The 16657-nt window shown below is 48.7% G+C and overlaps 5 protein-coding genes across 5 annotated transcripts; 2 read left to right on the plus strand and 3 right to left on the minus strand.

The window, feature by feature from the left end:
* Positions 1–960: 960 nt before the first annotated feature.
* Positions 961–2180, minus strand: F5B22DRAFT_501987 (Tctex-1). Its single transcript, XM_047972461.1, has 4 exons — positions 1851–2180; positions 1720–1758; positions 1550–1624; positions 961–1401 (listed from the first exon to the last, which is right to left on the minus strand). Exons 1-4 carry the CDS (start codon positions 1872–1874, stop codon positions 1048–1050), a joined length of 492 nt encoding a protein of 163 aa, XP_047833796.1. The 5' UTR covers positions 1875–2180; the 3' UTR covers positions 961–1047.
* A 597-nt stretch (positions 2181–2777) lies between these two features.
* Positions 2778–3642, plus strand: F5B22DRAFT_501965 (uncharacterized protein). The gene is made up of 2 exons (XM_047972459.1): positions 2778–2906; positions 3022–3642. The coding sequence occupies exons 1-2, from the start codon at positions 2873–2875 to the stop codon at positions 3381–3383; spliced, it is 396 nt and encodes a 131-aa protein (XP_047833797.1). The 5' UTR covers positions 2778–2872; the 3' UTR covers positions 3384–3642.
* On the minus strand, positions 3643–4741 carry F5B22DRAFT_501966 (uncharacterized protein). The gene has a single exon (XM_047972460.1). It carries the CDS (start codon positions 4646–4648, stop codon positions 3902–3904), a length of 747 nt encoding a protein of 248 aa, XP_047833798.1. The 5' UTR covers positions 4649–4741; the 3' UTR covers positions 3643–3901.
* A 4500-nt stretch (positions 4742–9241) lies between these two features.
* Positions 9242–11452, plus strand: F5B22DRAFT_502055 (uncharacterized protein). Its single transcript, XM_047972462.1, has one exon. The coding sequence runs from the start codon at positions 9336–9338 to the stop codon at positions 11319–11321; it is 1986 nt and encodes a 661-aa protein (XP_047833799.1). The 5' UTR covers positions 9242–9335; the 3' UTR covers positions 11322–11452.
* A 1686-nt stretch (positions 11453–13138) lies between these two features.
* Positions 13139–16252, minus strand: F5B22DRAFT_594053 (HECT-domain-containing protein). Its single transcript, XM_047974023.1, has 6 exons — positions 15846–16252; positions 15756–15778; positions 15646–15684; positions 15486–15591; positions 15292–15425; positions 13139–15230 (listed from the first exon to the last, which is right to left on the minus strand). The coding sequence occupies exons 1-6, from the start codon at positions 15878–15880 to the stop codon at positions 13174–13176; spliced, it is 2394 nt and encodes a 797-aa protein (XP_047833800.1). The 5' UTR covers positions 15881–16252; the 3' UTR covers positions 13139–13173.
* Between the last annotated feature and the right edge of the window lie 405 nt (positions 16253–16657).

Consider the following 16657-nt stretch of genomic DNA (forward strand, 5'->3'; position numbering starts at 1 on the left):
TTTTTTTTTATCCCTTCTTATCTATTTCCACCCTGCCCTCTTTTTTTTTATTAAAAAAATTTAAATAAAACCCCCCCCCCCCCCCCCCCCCCCCAAAATATTATACCTTCTCACTTAATTACCTCGCATCCATCAACTATACTTATCTTTCTTCCTGGTTCTTCAGTAGTTTATTTTCCTTCCTATCTTGCTTAATCTATATAGTATATAATAACTTATATAGTGCTACGGACATTTTAAAACGAGTATATAATATACATCCATCTAGCCCCTTACCAGATACATACCCAGGTTCATATCAAACACCATATTCCTCACAAGAATTTCCAGGCATTGAAGGGTTATAAATCCCAAGATCTAAGTGTATACACACCCCATTGCCAACAAAACGAACCCAAGAAAAAAAAAAGGATACATAAATGCAAGTGAGGAGAACAGGACAAAATAAATACCCCTAAAATGATGCATAAAGATAGATAAGTATATTATAAAACAATGAGTAATCATGGTAGATAGGTAGGTAAATAGGTATCAATTTCTTTTTCGCCCTCACTCCGCCCCTCAATCCCCTTTAAAGCCATGTATAAAACCTATAAGTATTTCTTTCCTCCCTATATATCTGTACCAGTAGAGCAGTAACAAAACCTCGCAGCAAAGTCAATACATTACATACAGTACATGTATAAACGCCCAAATGTACAGATTTGGTAAGACAGTCTTCACAAGGTTCCATTTAGTCGACCTTGCAATTCTTCTTTCCCCTGAGTATTTTATTATTATGTTTTTCAGGGGATTTTGCTGCTTTTTTGTTTCGAAACCTTGTGTCTGGGTATCCTTTTCCTCCTCGTACTTGGTGATATACAGGCGAGATTAGGGGGAAGAGCGCTTCTCCGTTTTAGGTCGCGTGAATGGCGGTAAGTAGGTGAATAGAGGGGATATAAGATTGGTAACGGGGAAAGGGGGCTTGAGTGATGCTAGGGTAGTTGCGAGTTTGCAGAATGAGCCCAATGCGGTTCGAGAATTGAGAGGCATAGATGGCATGCCCCTTTATATGCTGATCCAGATAACGCTAATGACGACGTCCATGCCTTTGCCCTCACCACCGTCGTACTTGAAGCTCCACATGCCGTCTGTCTGCTCGTTCCAGAAGGCCTGGGTCGCCGAGTGCATGCCACGTCGACCCACGTGCGATTTCCCGTCTGTGGATGTTGCGGATGGTAAGTCGGTGCTTGTGCTGATTACAGGTTCGTCGGCCTTGATGTCGCTTCCGCCCTTGGGCTTGTTGAGCGCCGATGTGGGCACTAGGTGCTGCACAATGGTGCTATTGACGACATACTTAAAGGTGGGCGCTTGCGCGCCCTTAGGTGTAGACTCGGAAATGACAGCACGGAGGATAGAGTTCTGTCAGACCGAGCGAGATGTTAGAGTTGATGTTTGATATTATGGTGAAGACAAGAGTGTCGGCTGTTACTTAGAAACTGGACAAGAACGAAGGCTCCTTTAACGAATGCAGAGAACCAAGGGGGGGGCCAAAGGAGCGGAGGCGTACGATGATGGTGGAGTTCCAACTCTGGACTTTGGAGTGCTCGTAGTACTCAGCGCTACCGACGGCTAGTTGGCAAGCCTATATTGTTGCCGTTTCTGTTAGCCAGCTGATGCGGATACAATGGGGGAACGCAGAAGGCATCGGGGCAGGGGATTGCAGGGCTGCAAACGTACGTCCATTGCGATTTGCCGCAGTCTGGTAGGGTTGATGGGCTACTCGGTACAGTCAGTCAATTTTCCAGTCAAAGTAATCCCAAGTTTTTTTTTACTGCGCTTAATTCTATGAGCGCAGAGTGTGTACATACCGTGTTGGCTGTAGACATAGACATATTGTATGACGACGTGCGAAAGCAGCTCTACTGTCGCGTACAAGGGTGGTGGGAGGGAATTTCGGTCCAGGCTCGCAAGTGGCACGACAAAGCGCTCGTAGTAGAAAGCGAAGCCAGAGAGAGCTGTGACAATAGTGTATGATTATTTGTGTAATTGATACTTTTCTAGGATTCTTGTTCGTAGGCAGGTAGTCTAGGTAGCAGGTGATGTAGGTCACAGTAAGTGATTGAGGAAGGGAACGGTTGGGCGAGTTGGATAGATAGATAGCCTTGTGTAGGTAAGTACGGCACTGCTAGAGAAATGAGGTTCAGCCTTCCCCCCTGCATTCTGATCCCCAAGCGAGGTAGGAGCTGCTGTAAACCCCCGCTGCAAAGCTACCTACCCCCTACCCGAGTACCATATGGGAATTACCTAGTCTAGCGAGAGAGGCGTCGAAGGCGGTCTTCTATACCGTGTATATAGAGCCCGAGGGCACTGTAAAGCAATTGTACCATACACTCCAAGCAAGGAGTTTATTTACGTTCTTATCATCTATCGTGCGCTCAAGCTGAGACGTTGCTTCATACTGTGTAACTAAATATTTTGATGGTTGAACTCATTCTCGCGGGGCAATGAAGCACGTGAGGTCTATCGACGACCTAACGACTCGCCACAGTCGGGACAAAGTCAGAAGCTGCGCTGCGACAGGGCATGGCGTAGGCGAATGCATGGTCCGACAGGTCCAAGCGAAACCAGCCACTCAGGTCCTCCACAGCGCGCACGTGGGGCGACGAACAAGACGGTTGCTTCGCGGCTCGGTGCTCTAGCTCTTTATTTTCGTCATGGAGCTCTCTGCCAAAATTTCACTTCTCACCTGAACCGATTGGCCTGAGCGAGCTGTGCTGCAAGTCTCGAATCTACGACAGCACATTCCAAAGTCAATTCATCTCCTCGGCCGGATCGAGTCCCTCTTACGTGTCGCCTCGCCTTACGTGGAAGAACAAAAAAACTCTATAACATGTCGAGCCAACCACTTCTCCAGATAGCACCTGGTAAACAAATCCCCCACTCGATCGCCCGAGCGCTTTTGCTATGGTCGCAGACAAGTTGCAGTAATCGTTGCATTGACATGGCTGACTGACTGATTCAATCATTCCGGGTATCTAGGCAAACGGATTGCCCTACCTACTCGAGTCGAGCCCAAGGTATTCTTCGCCAACGAGCGCACATTTCTCTCATGGCTCAACTTTACCGTCATCCTCGGCGCCCTTGCCATTGGCATGCTTAACTTTGGCGACCGCCCCGCTTTCATCTCCGCCTTCCTATTTACCGGCGTGGGCATGCTCACCATGATATATGCTCTTTTCACATATCATTGGCGCGCCAGATCGATACGAGTGAAGGGCCAGGCCGGCTTCGACGATCGCTTCGGCCCGACCGTCTTAGCCATCATTCTATTACTGGCCGTCATCGTGAATTTCGTTTTGCGCATAACTTATACCAGCACCGAGGGTGGCAAGAAACACTAGGACTGAATCGAGCCGCCGGAGGAACGGGTGATCCACAGATGAGGCTGCCATTGTTACAGTTATCGTGCGACGTTGGCGCCGACAGTTCGAACGATGAGAATTAAATATTTGTTGAATGGCCCTCAAAAACAGATTGTCAGACGAAAGAGGATGCATATGTTAGCAACAATGAGTAGGACGTTGTGGGTGTTGTGAGCCGAGGAAAACGCATTGTACAAAAAGCCCCAACGACGGGAGTTTTGCAACCATAGGAACTACCAGGCATCGCGGCGTTTGGGTTGTTTAGAAGTTTTGTCAAGAGTATGTTCTGCCAGAAGACTGCCATAGACTGAAGAAGTCGTTTAAGGTTATTCGTGCTATCAATTGCCGTCGTGCCACACTTGAGTTGCTATAAGCCATTGTTGCGCCCATGCTAGGTGTATTGCGAGGTTGTCTAGCTTGTGCTTCCGTTGCGTCAGCAGTTAAACATGTTCCGGTCATGCAAACGTAAAACGGTGGCACGTATCGCATTATCCATCCTATGTGGAAGTCGCATTCGTCTGTTCTCCGTATCGTCTCTTTAATTCTTCGATGGGTGATCTTGACAGAAACAAACTCATGACAGGAATGCCTCTCACCAAGGGCTGGCCCTCAATCGCCCTCTCGAATGGCGTCTTCATGACCTCGAACTCGTCCTCCTCAGCGTCTCCTTCGTCAGCATCTGGACCCCCAAGGACAGTTTCTTCGATGATCGTGTCGCCTTCGTCGCGTTTCCTCTGTCTCTGCTCTTCGCCAAGAGCAATGTATTGGAACCAGCGACCTGCTTTATCTTCTTGGCCCGTCTTTTTATCTCCTTCACCCTTCGACGACAGCTCTTTTTCAATTTCGCGCTTCGCGATTTCGGCAATGGAAATCAGCTTTCCGGCTTCGGCGGCCTTTGCTCGTAGTACTGAGACCCGTGTCTTCGAGGTGGTCGTGGTAGGTGCCGCTTCAGTGGAGGAAGGTGTCGTAGGCGGGGCGAGATGCCGTAGCACGGCCGAGACCCTTTGCTGGATTTTGGAAGACGAGATGACGGACTGTAGTTGAACTTCGTAGCGGGCTTCGATGACACTTAGGACCTTGGTATCATCGGAAGACGCGAGACACAGACTGCTGGTGAGACATTGACGCTTATTATTCGTGGTTGAGCGCTCCGTGCTGCTGTTGCTTGTGTCGGCACGCTTGCGTTTGGGAGCCGCAGACTGGCCGCCTCTTGAAGGGCTCTTCGGTTGCTGTACCTCCATCATGTTGTCATAAAACCAAATACGAGGCGTACCGTCGACCTTGCCATCTCTAGTCTCCGTTGCTCGAATGTATCGTTAATCGGGGCGTTAGAATATCAATTCCATTTGTCGTCATGATTAAGGGATGCCGCATATATTCGCTAGCGAACTAAGCATTTGCTTGTGTAGTAAAATCAACCCCATGGTGCTTATCGATAGCGCATGGTGATGCAGGTACCCAGTGTAGCGCCGATTTCTTCATCAACTTTATGTGCTAAGTCGCTCAAAGTAATGAAGTAAGCAACCGGGAATATATATATATACCTATCTTTGTGCTGTCGCTTGCTTTGACCACAAAATCCCGTCATAATAACATCAGACAGGCAATAATACAATACATAATCTGCATGTGTACGTGTAGGCAAGGTAGATAGCGTGCATCTTGCCATGTAGCCAGTCAGATCAGCGACAGTGCCGTCTTACCCGCCCTCACGGGTCCAGCATTTGCAGATATTGAAGATCCTTCAAGCGCTTTGCTTTGCTTTGTGTGTAGGTAGGTACTTCAATATATCTCCTAAGAGAGTGGAAAGTATCCAATATCTTTTCCTTTCTCATGAATCCTTTACAGGTCTCACAAGCCTATCGCAAAGTAAAGCTAGGTATCCGTACTGATTGTATCGAGAGATTACAGCAGGTGTCCTTGCTTTACCTATGACATCTCCCCTTTACCCCAGGTATAAGTATGTACCCAACTGTACGGACTACCGCACAGATCAATCCCAAAGTTGGCAGGCCGGCGACGAGTTCTGGTTAGCAGATGGCTTGTGCTCACGGGTGTACACGGGAACTTGCTTCCATTTGGGAAAGTCTGGTCTGGTCTGGGTAGCATCTGGGGGCCAAAGCTGCTCTATTGGCAACGCCAAGAAGAAGCCAAGGACCCAATATCCCTGTCTTCGTATGCACGCCGTGCAGAGACCAGCCCACAGCTGAAGCCGCGCCAAGCCTGCCAACGTGTTAGCCGGTCTAGAGACCGTGCACAGTGCCGTCATCTGAATACCTACTTACATTGGTTGAAGTGATAAGAGAGGGTCTGCTGTATCTATTTGTACATACTTACATGTAGGTAGGTAGTAGATAGGAGAACGAGTACTATCACCCTTTGGTGAGGAAGAAAAGATTTGGTTATTGTTGAGTTTAAGTAAGGTGTGGTTGATATCGTAACCTACTTACACGTACCTAGATTTTGCAGATATATCGATATACCCAGGCTTCCCTGCACTTCAACTCGCAGCAACCAGCCCAAGTCCAATTACTATAGTAGATGGGTGCTTGCGGTAAGACATCCAACAACTACCGGTTACAATATGCAACGCCTGGACCCTGCAAGGCATGCGCAAAAAGACTGTTGGTCTCACAGCCACGTCTTGAAAAATATCGCCATTACCTTTAGCTGCCGCGTCCTATGGGCTATAGTCGAAGAGAAGTCTGCGTTGGATCCTTCTAGGTACCTAGTCCTCTTTCTTGTGTGGCGCATGAACATTCAAGTTAGGTAGTACATTGCCTATGCGATCCTTATCGGTACAAACACGAGGTTGTCGCAATTCATATACTTAGTATATATGTGTCTACGGTACTGTAAGCCAGCCTCGAGGCTATCTTCCTGAATCCTCCCCTCCGCCCGGCTATCTAAGGTAGGCAACGTATCTTCGATGGCTGCACTGATGCATGGCATACATCCCTTAGCACTATGAGCTATGTCTACTTAGGTGCCTATTATATGTAGTACCGTATTAATTAGTGTAGACCAGGCTCTGCTCTAGGTACTTACCTACTCTACATACTTAGTAAACATGTTGGTGTTTATGCGATGTGTGATGTACCTTGGCGCATTGGTTTTCCAGCTTTCATGTTGGAACTCGGAGAGTTTTAGCCAGTTTGATCGCGTACGGACGTTAATATATTGACTGATCTCGTCAAGTTGATGGCGGGTGGGTGCAAGATGCCGTCTTATATAATGTCTGAACACTCGAACATAAGTATGGAGTCGTGATGCTTCGAGACCTTCTATGCATGCTGAGAAACATTGTCGCAAGCCGCCCAGGGCCTGGATGGAATCATGGTCCACATATGCGTCAGGCTTGGGAGGATCTTCCCTGGTAGGCCCCTGCTCGAGTGTTTATTGCGCTACGACATCCAACAATGTTCCCAATCTCTGGCAGACTCTGGCCCCCGACACGATGCTCCTTCTCACCCCCAATCAGGTTAGATGCGCAATGCGCATTCTCCACGCCCCGTCGCCCGTGTACTTGTTAGTATGGGGACTAAGTACCTGTATCTGATATGAGCATCAATCAAACACATCATCTTACGCTTTAATAAGGTGATAAAATAGTGCAATAAGTTGGCCACCCACACCACCTTCACGATATTCCCCTGCCATAGGTCAGTCAAACCATCCATGTACACGAGCTGGCGTACCTACATACTTCGTACCTAGCATAGGTAGTAGTAGTAAGTAGGTAGGTAGGTAGTACAAATTGTACAATACTTACTTAGACACTTTGCAAATGCATTAACCACGCTAGTGAGTTTTCAGCAGTCCAGCCCCTTTCCCTACTCCCTCTAGGGTAGGTACCTTGGGTAAGGAAGGTTAGCCTGGCGAGCCTGACTGTCTGTCTGTCTGTCTCTTGTCTCCTGTCTCTTCAATCACCCATCCCATCCCATCATCATCTCCATCCCGTATCTCCGTCGCCATCAATCCACCCCCCCCCTTCCCCCAAATTATCTCTCTCTTTGTACAATACTGAACTGGCATTCTTTGCCGTCGCATCAAAGTCGCGCAATAGAGCAGGCGAAACAAGTGCGATTCATCTGCATTTACCTTTGCCGTTTCCTTTGATCCCTTCGCCATCCTACTCTACTGTCCTGTCATACTACTTACCTACTTACTAGCAGCACCATTATTACCTGCTGCTCAATAATACCACGTACCGTACCTCTTGTATTATTCCGCCTTCGCATTCTCTTGCGACGGCCAATCTGTTTCTCTTCTTCCTTGTCGTTTCCCCTGGTCTCTCCGGTAGCATTCCCTTTGCGCGCAACGCGCTTTACACTGCACTACACTAAACTACACACGACATCGCTCTCTGTCTCTCGGTCGCAAACTGTGGCCTCCTAACACCAGAACATTAAAAAAAGAAGGACCCAAAAAATATACCATTGTTTTTTTTTTAATACACACGGTATTCCGTCGTCCCCGTCTCCGTTGAATACAGTGTGATTGATCGCCTTGTGGACTCTGCCGTCGTGGAACCCGTCATACCTCTCTCTCCCATCTTGTCGCCGGTCGCAACATCTGCTCTCATCCCATCCCCTCGGTCAATCTCGCCATCAATCAATCAATCAACACTTCAACTTCAACCAACCATCAAACAACGGATCCGGGATTCTTGTACTTATATATTTTAATACTTGGGGTTTTATTTTTTCGGCATACATATCTTTTTTAATCCACATTTGCAGCGCTAAGAGGATATCTCGTCGTGCATCTCCTTCTGCGTTTGTCGTTGCTTGCTCTTGCTGCTGTTATTGTCATCGTCGCTACAGCCTTCAGGCCTCTCCGTCTGTCTGTCTCTCTGTCTCTACCTCCACCTTCCGTCGCTGCAAGCAAAGCCTCTGTCTCTGTCTCTGTCTCTCTCTCTCGCAGACTACACCTGCTGCACTCGCTCATTACTCGGGCACAGCTGTCTCTGGTGTCTCTTACTCTCCCTACGTTGCACCTGTGCACCTAGGTATTATACTTTCATTTCACCGGTGCTGCTTTGCTGTCCTTGTCCTTGACCTGGAATTGGGCCTGACTCAGACAGAGTTTCGCTTGGCTTTGACAAATTGGGGGTGGCCACATCACCAAGGGAATCCTCTTTCTCTCCGATTTGCCTCCTATCCTTTCTCTTTCAGTACTGTACAGTACTGTACGTCCGTTGGTCCACCAAGTGTACCAGTGCACCAGTGCGGTGTCCAGTCCATCACCACTGTCGGCTCACACACCCACTCTCTCTACACCGCACCACGACACGGCAGCGCGCGCGCACTCGCCGTCGTTATCGCTCTCGCTATCGCGGACTACTTCGTACAGTAGGCAGCCTTGGCCAGCCATAGAAATATCCTGCGAAATATCTTGCGCAGGTTGCCGCCTCAGCGTTTGGCACAACCCGGGTCCTCCGATCGCATGCGAGCTTGGCTCCTTCGACCTACCTAGCCCATCTGGCGCGAATTAGGTGCACCCCAGCGCTGGAACGACCTGCATGACGAGAATCGGCCAGAAGCCCCCAGCCGGTACCCCAGTCAAGCCGACCCGCACGTTACGTCAGCCTTGGCCTCAGTCGTTCCCTTCGGCGTCACACATCTGACATCTGACACACCTCTCTGCCCGCCCCTGCCCGCCCCCCCTTTCCACGCCAAGCAACCTGCATCCTCCCCCAAGGTTGTAGTGGCTTTTTTAGGCAGCACACCGGCGCGGTGCATTCCTTCCCCTGCGCTCCGACCACCTTTAGGCTCTGGCTCCCCTATCAACTTCTCCCAACTAACATCTGCCACCTTTCCACTCCTTTCCCATTACAACAACAAATCTGAGCGTTGCGCCTCGCGCTTTGTTGTGCTAGGTCCCGTCTGTAGCTGCCCACTTGGTCTTCCCTCCGTATCTTGCTTGGGTATGCTCATGTTCCGATTCTGGAATTCGGATTACAGGGGAAGTGAGAAGACTCTACACGTTGATCGGCCTATGCTTGAGTTCGCCAAGTCAGTGCAACCTTGGATAGCAGCCGATACTTCGGTTTCCATATCATCACCACGGCCTCTCAAGCGGCGGAGGCAGAGTAACGTTGCGATAGCGTCCCAAGCCACGACTGGTTCTGCTGTGAAGCGGCCGAGAAGCGATGAAGGTCTCGCGCCTGAAACCGCAATCCCTCCGGCGAAGAAGGTAGCGCTAGAGCCGACGGCTGAGCATGCGGACTCCGCTGCCACGACGTCAGGTCTAGTCGATGTAGAGAGGGCGAAGGAAGCTATTGAGGAGCAGTTCAGTCTCGAGATATTGCTAAAACACGATGAACTACGTCTGATCAACCAAGAATTGGCCAAATGCCAGATCGCTTTAGAGCAGCTGCGCAGGTGTCATCTAATCCCGTATCCGGTCAATGTTCCCACACCTGAGCAAATGTTGAATATTACCAACGGATCGGGCTCCTCGTTGCAACCCAAACGAGGTGAGAAGCTGCCTCAGTGGGCGCCGCCTTTTGGTGTCAGCGACGGTCCATATGCGCGACACTACGCCAAGTGGCTCATACCAGATCCTAAATTTGACGGTATTCAACCCGAATGGTCAGCGCCTACTGATTCGTGGCGAGTGAGATCGACGATAGAAGGCAGGTTGACGAGAAATAGTCTTGGTGATGGTAGTGCACAGGGCAAGAGCAGACCAGCTAGGGGCGCTGCGGGCCAGAAGCTCCAGGCGCTCTCTAGTGGTTATCCTCCGCCAAAGGACAAGACTGGCCCTTGCACTTTGAAGCGATCCGATGGCCAGATGGTGAAACTGGTGTGCATTGATTGCCACCGTGAGAACTTCTCAAGTACTCAGGGTTTTATTAACCATTGCCGTATAGCGCATAAGAGAGATTTCAAGAGTCATGAAGAAGCAGCCATTCACTGCGGACATCCTATTGACGTTGCTGAGGTCCCCACTAAACCTGCAGCTATAGACGAGAAGCCTCCTGTGCCCACTGCTCCTCCTTCTGGACTTGCCCACCCGTTCACACGTGCAGATGGAATGTCAGATTCTGAAGCATGCTTTTCGGTGGTGCGCCGTATTCAGCAGTCATTGGACCTATATCGCCAGGGCAAACTGCCTGGTGTCTCATCCGTCCCTACTTCGTCCGAGGCACCATCAAAACCTAGTGCCGCAAGCAAACCAAGTGTCGGGTTCTCTCCTTCAACCAAATCGCCGCATCTCTCAAGATTGCTAAAGATTAGAGGCTTCACTGGCAATTTAGGTGCATTCGTCGATGATGCTAAGACCAGGATAGATTTAGATCAATTGTCGTCACCTACTGATGATGAGTCGGAAGACCGTGAGATGTCCACTCCCCGCATCGGTCCCACGAGTCGTTCTACCTCCTCGCAGGCGACATCTGGCATGCGTGTTCCGACGAGAGCTGCTATGGCCCCTGTATCTACCACCTCTCGTTCAACCGGTACTAAGATCACACCGGTGCATCCTACACCTTACATCTCTCCAGACCCCACGCCAACTTCACAGTCGGCAACTCGGGCGAGGCCACAGATTAGCATGGATGAAGACATGCTAGATATAACAGAGTTGAGCCCGCACACTGCTGTTAGTAACAATGCCCCATCACTCGTTAGTGATGATGGTGAATATGATGACTCGGCCGATTCCGATTCTGCGTCAGAAATGGACGATAGTATTAGTGCTCAATCTATCTCGGATGTCGATGATATGGACATTGATGATCAAACCGGCGCTCGAACACTACGGCACCATGGATCCGCTGGCTCTGGGACTGGAACTAGGGTTAGACTGGGCAAAGGTGGTAGTAAGCAGGTCGATTTTGTAGGCCCGATCAAGGAAGATGAACATGCAAAGCAGGGCCACAGTGGTATCGACATCAAGAGGATTCTATGAAGCACTCGACCAAGTCTGATTGGTGGAAAGCTTAGGCGGTGAATGATTTTACGAAGCAGTTTGTACCGGGAGCACCGACTCTCCAGCGTGGCTGACGTCCCCTTGTTGGATTAGGACTTTCATACTGCGGTCATGATCTTTTTATCCGTATACATTGTATTCCCCCAGATCCCGCATACTACATGACGTGAGGCTCTAAAGGGCTGGTCATATTCCTTTCTATGATCGCGGCGATCAATGATTGTGCCATGTTGTTGAGCGCTTATTCTCTCGGTGGTAACATGGTAACGAGAGCAAGGCTGATAGACGTCTTCGCGTTGGCATTCAATGCATTTGTACTTTGCACAGTTAGAAAAGAGACTAGGGTCTTTGTCGAAAGAGAACAGTAACTAGGTGGTTTCGTCGGCTGTTTGATGTATAGCAAGATAGCATTGTTTCGAAATATAATAAAGGCCCATGTCAGCAACATGAGGATTGATTCAATATGTCATCGCTGAATTAATATGAATGTGCATTATACTAACTGTGATTATATATCTCGCTATTTTTATTCATGAGTGGCACTTTGTCTTAGAGATATCTACCAGGCTGACTGACTACGTAGATTGATTGAATGCACTAGTTGCACACACTCACGGTAGGTTTAACAATGTCCTATATCCATATACCAAGGTATGCATATCTGTCTATCTATCTTAATCGAAACACGGCATGGCATATATATAACGATAAATGAAGACGATGAATGAGGAGGTAGAATGGGATGAAGGAGAATCGTAATGGGGTGCATATTACGAGTATTATTTATTATTTTACTTCTAGGTATTCTTACGACAACTGGTATTTGGGCACTCAATCTTAAGATGGAAGGAGTGGAGTGAGTGTAATTCACGATTCAACGAACGACAGAAAGGGTGACCGAGTTCAGATACGGAGATAAAAGATATAACTAACACGGGCTGTTTACTACAACTTACTTTATCATCGTACTCGTCTAGCTTTCCTCGTGGGTGATTCATTTATAGCTTCTGTTGAAGGTATCTCGTGGTTACTCCATCTATCTAATATCCAATCTCTCTCTCTCACTATATCTATCTCTGCATCACCCAAACTGCTTACATATTCCCATCATTCTACACCGCACCACACCACTCCACTCATTACACACATTTACTCATTGCATCTCTTACCTCCTTACCTCCTCATTCCTCATTCCTCATCAATCCAATCATCCACACACACACACACACACATCATTCCAAATCAGAACTCCCAAAACAATATCCAAAGACTTAACCTCAATTTGAATAGATAGACGAGATGATTTTCAAATAAATCTCTGTTCATTAACACGCCAAAACTAATCAGCCTATCATGCCATTTGAAAAAAAAAAAAAAAAAAAAAAAACGTATCATATATGTAAAAAAAAGAGTACCGAATTCCACCACGTACAAGGAGGGATGGAAAATCATGATAGGGCAAGGAGTAGTAGGACCATTTTGAGTTCGACAATAGTCCGTGAAGAGTAATTTTGCTAAGCGATTTACAAGCACTTTCCTCCCCTCTTAAGGGGAGACATATCAGATGCTAGAGATGCAGGAGGGGGGGAAGAAATCAAATACACAAGCAGTGGTAGGCGGAGGAGCAAATTAATTTGCTTATATACAGCAACACAGGTAATAATAGCTTTAGACGCCTTTTGTCTCGCTGTCCCAGGTCGAGGTATCATAAAAGGCTTCTACTCTTGGCCAAAGCCCATTGTCTCTTCAACTGCAATGGTCAACTTTTGCTGTAATTGCTCCAACGACTTGTAAGCTGGTAGGTCGAGACGGTTGAAACTGTTAATGCGTGTTAGCGAAATAGGCCAAGTAAGTGAGTGGACGGATAGGATTCGGCATTTAGAACGTACCAGGTGTGAGCCTTGGGTAGATTTCCGATATCGCCAGCCTTTTCAATGGTAAATCTCCTGGGCCCATCACTGCCTTGAAGGTCCTTGAAACCATTGACAGGGATTCGCGACGTTCCGGTCGCGAATTGCAGCAACCTGCTCTTCTGCTCTCCATCCCAACTCCTTATGGTCTGCCAGAAGAACTGGATGACTTCGTCATTCTCTGTATAGCCACGATAATCCGTGTGCTTCTTCCAATCATCCACATCGATCTCAGCAATACCTCCGATCAAGAGTTCCAATTCACGCTCATCGAAGACGTTGATAAGATCATGAGGAATTAGTTCTTGGAAGCCCTCCTTGAAGGCCTGGAACTGTTCGGCGATGCGCTTCTCAATACGCCATTTGACCATCAAATCGACATATTCCTTCTTGTTCTCATTCGTCACCTCAATATTCCGTCCGTTGGGAATGAGATCCTCAGTAGTCATAACGCCAAAACGTTCGTCCTCGGTGGAGAAGGTCTGTTCTAGGATGCCCCCAGAAATGTCATTATCCAACATCCACTGTAAACTTCGATGGAAATCCGCATCTACACCCTCCATGTCGGCCAATTGAACAGCCTTGCCGAGTATCATCTTGTACAGAGCCCCAATGAAAAAGGCATCCAAGAAGCGGCGGTGGAAGATGGCCAGTCCAACCACCCGCCCTATGAACTTGAAGTAGTTGAGATGTTCTGGGTTGATACCTGAATGTGGATTGATTTGCAGGGTATAGTTATCATGTGCGGAATACTCGAAGAGGCAGTAGAATGGGTTGAACATCTCGTGCGATAACAAGAAAAAGAACTCTCTTGACAAACCACCATAGTCTAAACCATCTTCGCCGTCGAATTTTATCATCAGGCGTTTCTTGAGATCTGTAGCAGATTGCCTCGAGATTTCGGCAAATGAGTCCTCAAAAATATGCGACCTTCGGACCTTAATATGACACTGGCCAGAGTAAATGCGCATGGCAGGTTGGGATCGGAAGTAAATTAGCTTCCTTCTGAAGTCTCGCTTGTACTGGGGAACATTTTGGTCTAGAGAAGATGGTAGTCGTGGGTCATCCCAAGTTGTCGTCTTCGTATTATGATCCACGAAATATACACGGGCCGTGTTTGTTAGGCGCATCTCCCATCCACTAGGAAGAGGTCCGAGCTGGGATACGGGCTGCTGCTGGATAGTACCACTTGCATTGTTCTGGCCGCCGTACATCCTAATGTATTGCTGGCGTCGAGGGTCTACCCACGTAGTTGTGCGAGTATTATGGTCAACAAAGTAAGGCCGCCCTTCTGGTGTCCACCGTTGTTCCCAGCCCGGGGGAAGTTCACCAGTGCCAGGACTCGTAGCACCAGTGTGCATCATGGTACTATTCTGTGCATTTTGCTGAGCGTTTGCTTGCTGCTGTTGTTGCTGTTGCTGGAGCGTGGGGGAGTTGGCACCTGTGCGATCCTCCGGAAGCGTCCGGTTCTGATGCCGTTGGCGCTCTACTTGGGTGGCCGCCTCTCGTTCCCCCCGAGTATCTCCAGATGCACCAGGTCGAGTCCAGCTCGTGGTACGAGAGTTGTGATCAACGTAGTATGTCCTGCCCATGTTATCCTCGCGACGCTCCCACCCAGCAGGTAGGCGCCCTTGAGAATCCTCAAAAGGGCTCATCTGACTGGTAGGTCGACCCTGGGCAGAAGCGGTACCATTTGTTGATGCTGCACCGTTTACGCCGTTTGTTCGAATGGGTAGACTTGTTTGCAAGCTGGGAACTGAGCCATTAGGTCCTGAGGTAGAGGACGTCGGTCGTTCTGAAGTGCGGTCGGTACTCATTGTAGAGCCTTGAGGCGCCAAGGATGGGCGACTCGAGTTGGTGGATTGCGCTTGCTGGGGGCGTACTGGAGCAGTGAGATTCGTGGACAGATTGATAATGAGCTTTCCGTGTACGACGAGGTTATCGGTCGACTTCTTTAGGTCTCGTGTGAGCATCTGATCTGTACAGTACCTCCGTTAGTACTCAGCGACATGGTTGATGTCTGAAGGTCAAGCCGTTACCATCAGCACCCTCCGCTAACTCAATGACATCACCGATGCGAACATTGATAACGCCTAGGAACCCTTGGTCCTTCTTCTTGAATTTCTTTTGATCAAAAACCTGTACGGCTAATATGCCATCCTCGGTTGCGCGGCTATATCTCAAAGTGAGCACAGGAGTGGATGATAAGAGAGGGCAAAATCGGATATCATACAAGTCAAAGCTCTCATTCCAATACGGGTTCAACGTTCGCTTGACAACCTGAGTAGTCTTGGTCTGTTCGCCATTGAGGGTGGCAACAGCGAAAGGATCAGGGAGCCCTGTATTCTATTAGGAACGTGCGATGGCGGGGGCCCGAAGGTTTAGGTACGTACGGAAGACGTCTCGCTTATACAGGCCATCGGCAGCAATTACTAAAGTCTATTGTCAACATGCCATGCTCTCCTCAAACCTAAATAGCCACGGTCGTCTGGTGGAAACTAACTGGTCACTCGCAGGTTGGATGGACTTTAAGCCAGTACAGGCATCGGTCAGCAACGGTAGTTCCGTAGATTCAAATGCAGCGAGCACTCACGCTGATGACCCTGCATCGGAGCGATTTGACGCCATGGCAATGGCCGTCTAGCATGCGATAAGGCGTCGACGCGAGGTCTTCGGGCTCTCTCTCCCCAGGTCTCGTTTCAGTGCAGGTCGATGGACGAAGAACGAGCGAGCGTGCGTAAGGAAGAGGGGTCAACTCTCGAAAGCGAGGGGATGGATCTAGGGACTAAGAACGCCTAGGTATGCCTAGGTATGCCTAGATAGAGTTTGGAGTCTCTGTACTGCAACACGTCCACCGCAACAGATGGTAGCCAGCGCGAGAGGGAAACAACACGAAAAAAAGATGAGATGAGTGGTTTGAGCAATGACACACACTTGTTGGAACTAAGGCCAGGACCAGGAGCATTGCCTACCAGACCAGGCCGTCGAGGTGGAAGCGGGTGCGGTTGGTCGCAGGCAGTTGGCTAGAGGATGTGGTAAGAGATCCATCTGGGGCCACGGGCATCCATTACTTAGCACTAGGTACATATGTATGTAGTACATGTAGATAATAGGTACCTCTTTTGGGTAATCTCCAAGTGTTGATACAGCGAATGTGGGCTGTGCAGCTACCTCTCTGTTACCTGGCATGGTGGACAGAGCTACATGAAGATACTTTCATACCCGCTCTACCTATAATTTGGCAGCGGCGACAAAGATCCAGTGAGTTCTAGCGGGATAACAATGCGGAAGAGAAGAAGCTGTCATACTACCTAGGTACCTACCTATAAGGACCACAGAATTCAAAGACGAAGAGTGAGCAATTACTAACTTCCAACCTAAGTAGCTATCTTTTCTAGAGTATAG

The sequence above is a fragment of the Xylaria bambusicola genome (assembly GCF_022495145.1).
Source record: "Xylaria bambusicola strain CBS 139988 unplaced genomic scaffold F5B22scaffold_7, whole genome shotgun sequence".
NCBI lineage: Eukaryota > Fungi > Ascomycota > Sordariomycetes > Xylariales > Xylariaceae > Xylaria > Xylaria bambusicola.

What these genes read in the sequence shown, in the direction of transcription:
- F5B22DRAFT_501987 (XM_047972461.1), bottom strand. Translation starts at nt 1,874, where the DNA reads ATGTCTATGTCTACAGCCAACACG. An exon ending in TGCGGCAAATCGCAATGGAC is followed by an intron (nt 1,625 to 1,719) that starts GTACGTTTGCAG and finishes GCAACAATATAG; the next exon opens with GCTTGCCAACTAGCCGTCGG. An exon ending in GTTGGAACTCCACCATCATC is followed by an intron (nt 1,402 to 1,549) that starts GTACGCCTCCGC and finishes TCGGTCTGACAG; the next exon opens with AACTCTATCCTCCGTGCTGT.
- F5B22DRAFT_501965 (XM_047972459.1), top strand. Translation starts at nt 2,873, where the DNA reads ATGTCGAGCCAACCACTTCTCCAGATAGCACCTG. An exon ending in ACTTCTCCAGATAGCACCTG is followed by an intron (nt 2,907 to 3,021) that starts GTAAACAAATCC and finishes CCGGGTATCTAG; the next exon opens with GCAAACGGATTGCCCTACCT.
- F5B22DRAFT_501966 (XM_047972460.1), bottom strand. Translation starts at nt 4,648, where the DNA reads ATGATGGAGGTACAGCAACCGAAGAGCCCTTCAAGAGGCGGCCAGTCT.
- F5B22DRAFT_502055 (XM_047972462.1), top strand. Translation starts at nt 9,336, where the DNA reads ATGCTCATGTTCCGATTCTGGAATTCGGATTACAGGGGAAGTGAGAAG.
- F5B22DRAFT_594053 (XM_047974023.1), bottom strand. Translation starts at nt 15,880, where the DNA reads ATGGCGTCAAATCGCTCCGATGCAGGGTCATCAGC. An exon ending in ATCCAACCTGCGAGTGACCA is followed by an intron (nt 15,685 to 15,755) that starts GTTAGTTTCCAC and finishes AATAGACTTTAG; the next exon opens with TAATTGCTGCCGATGGCCTG. An exon ending in GTTAGCGGAGGGTGCTGATG is followed by an intron (nt 15,231 to 15,291) that starts GTAACGGCTTGA and finishes GGTACTGTACAG; the next exon opens with ATCAGATGCTCACACGAGAC.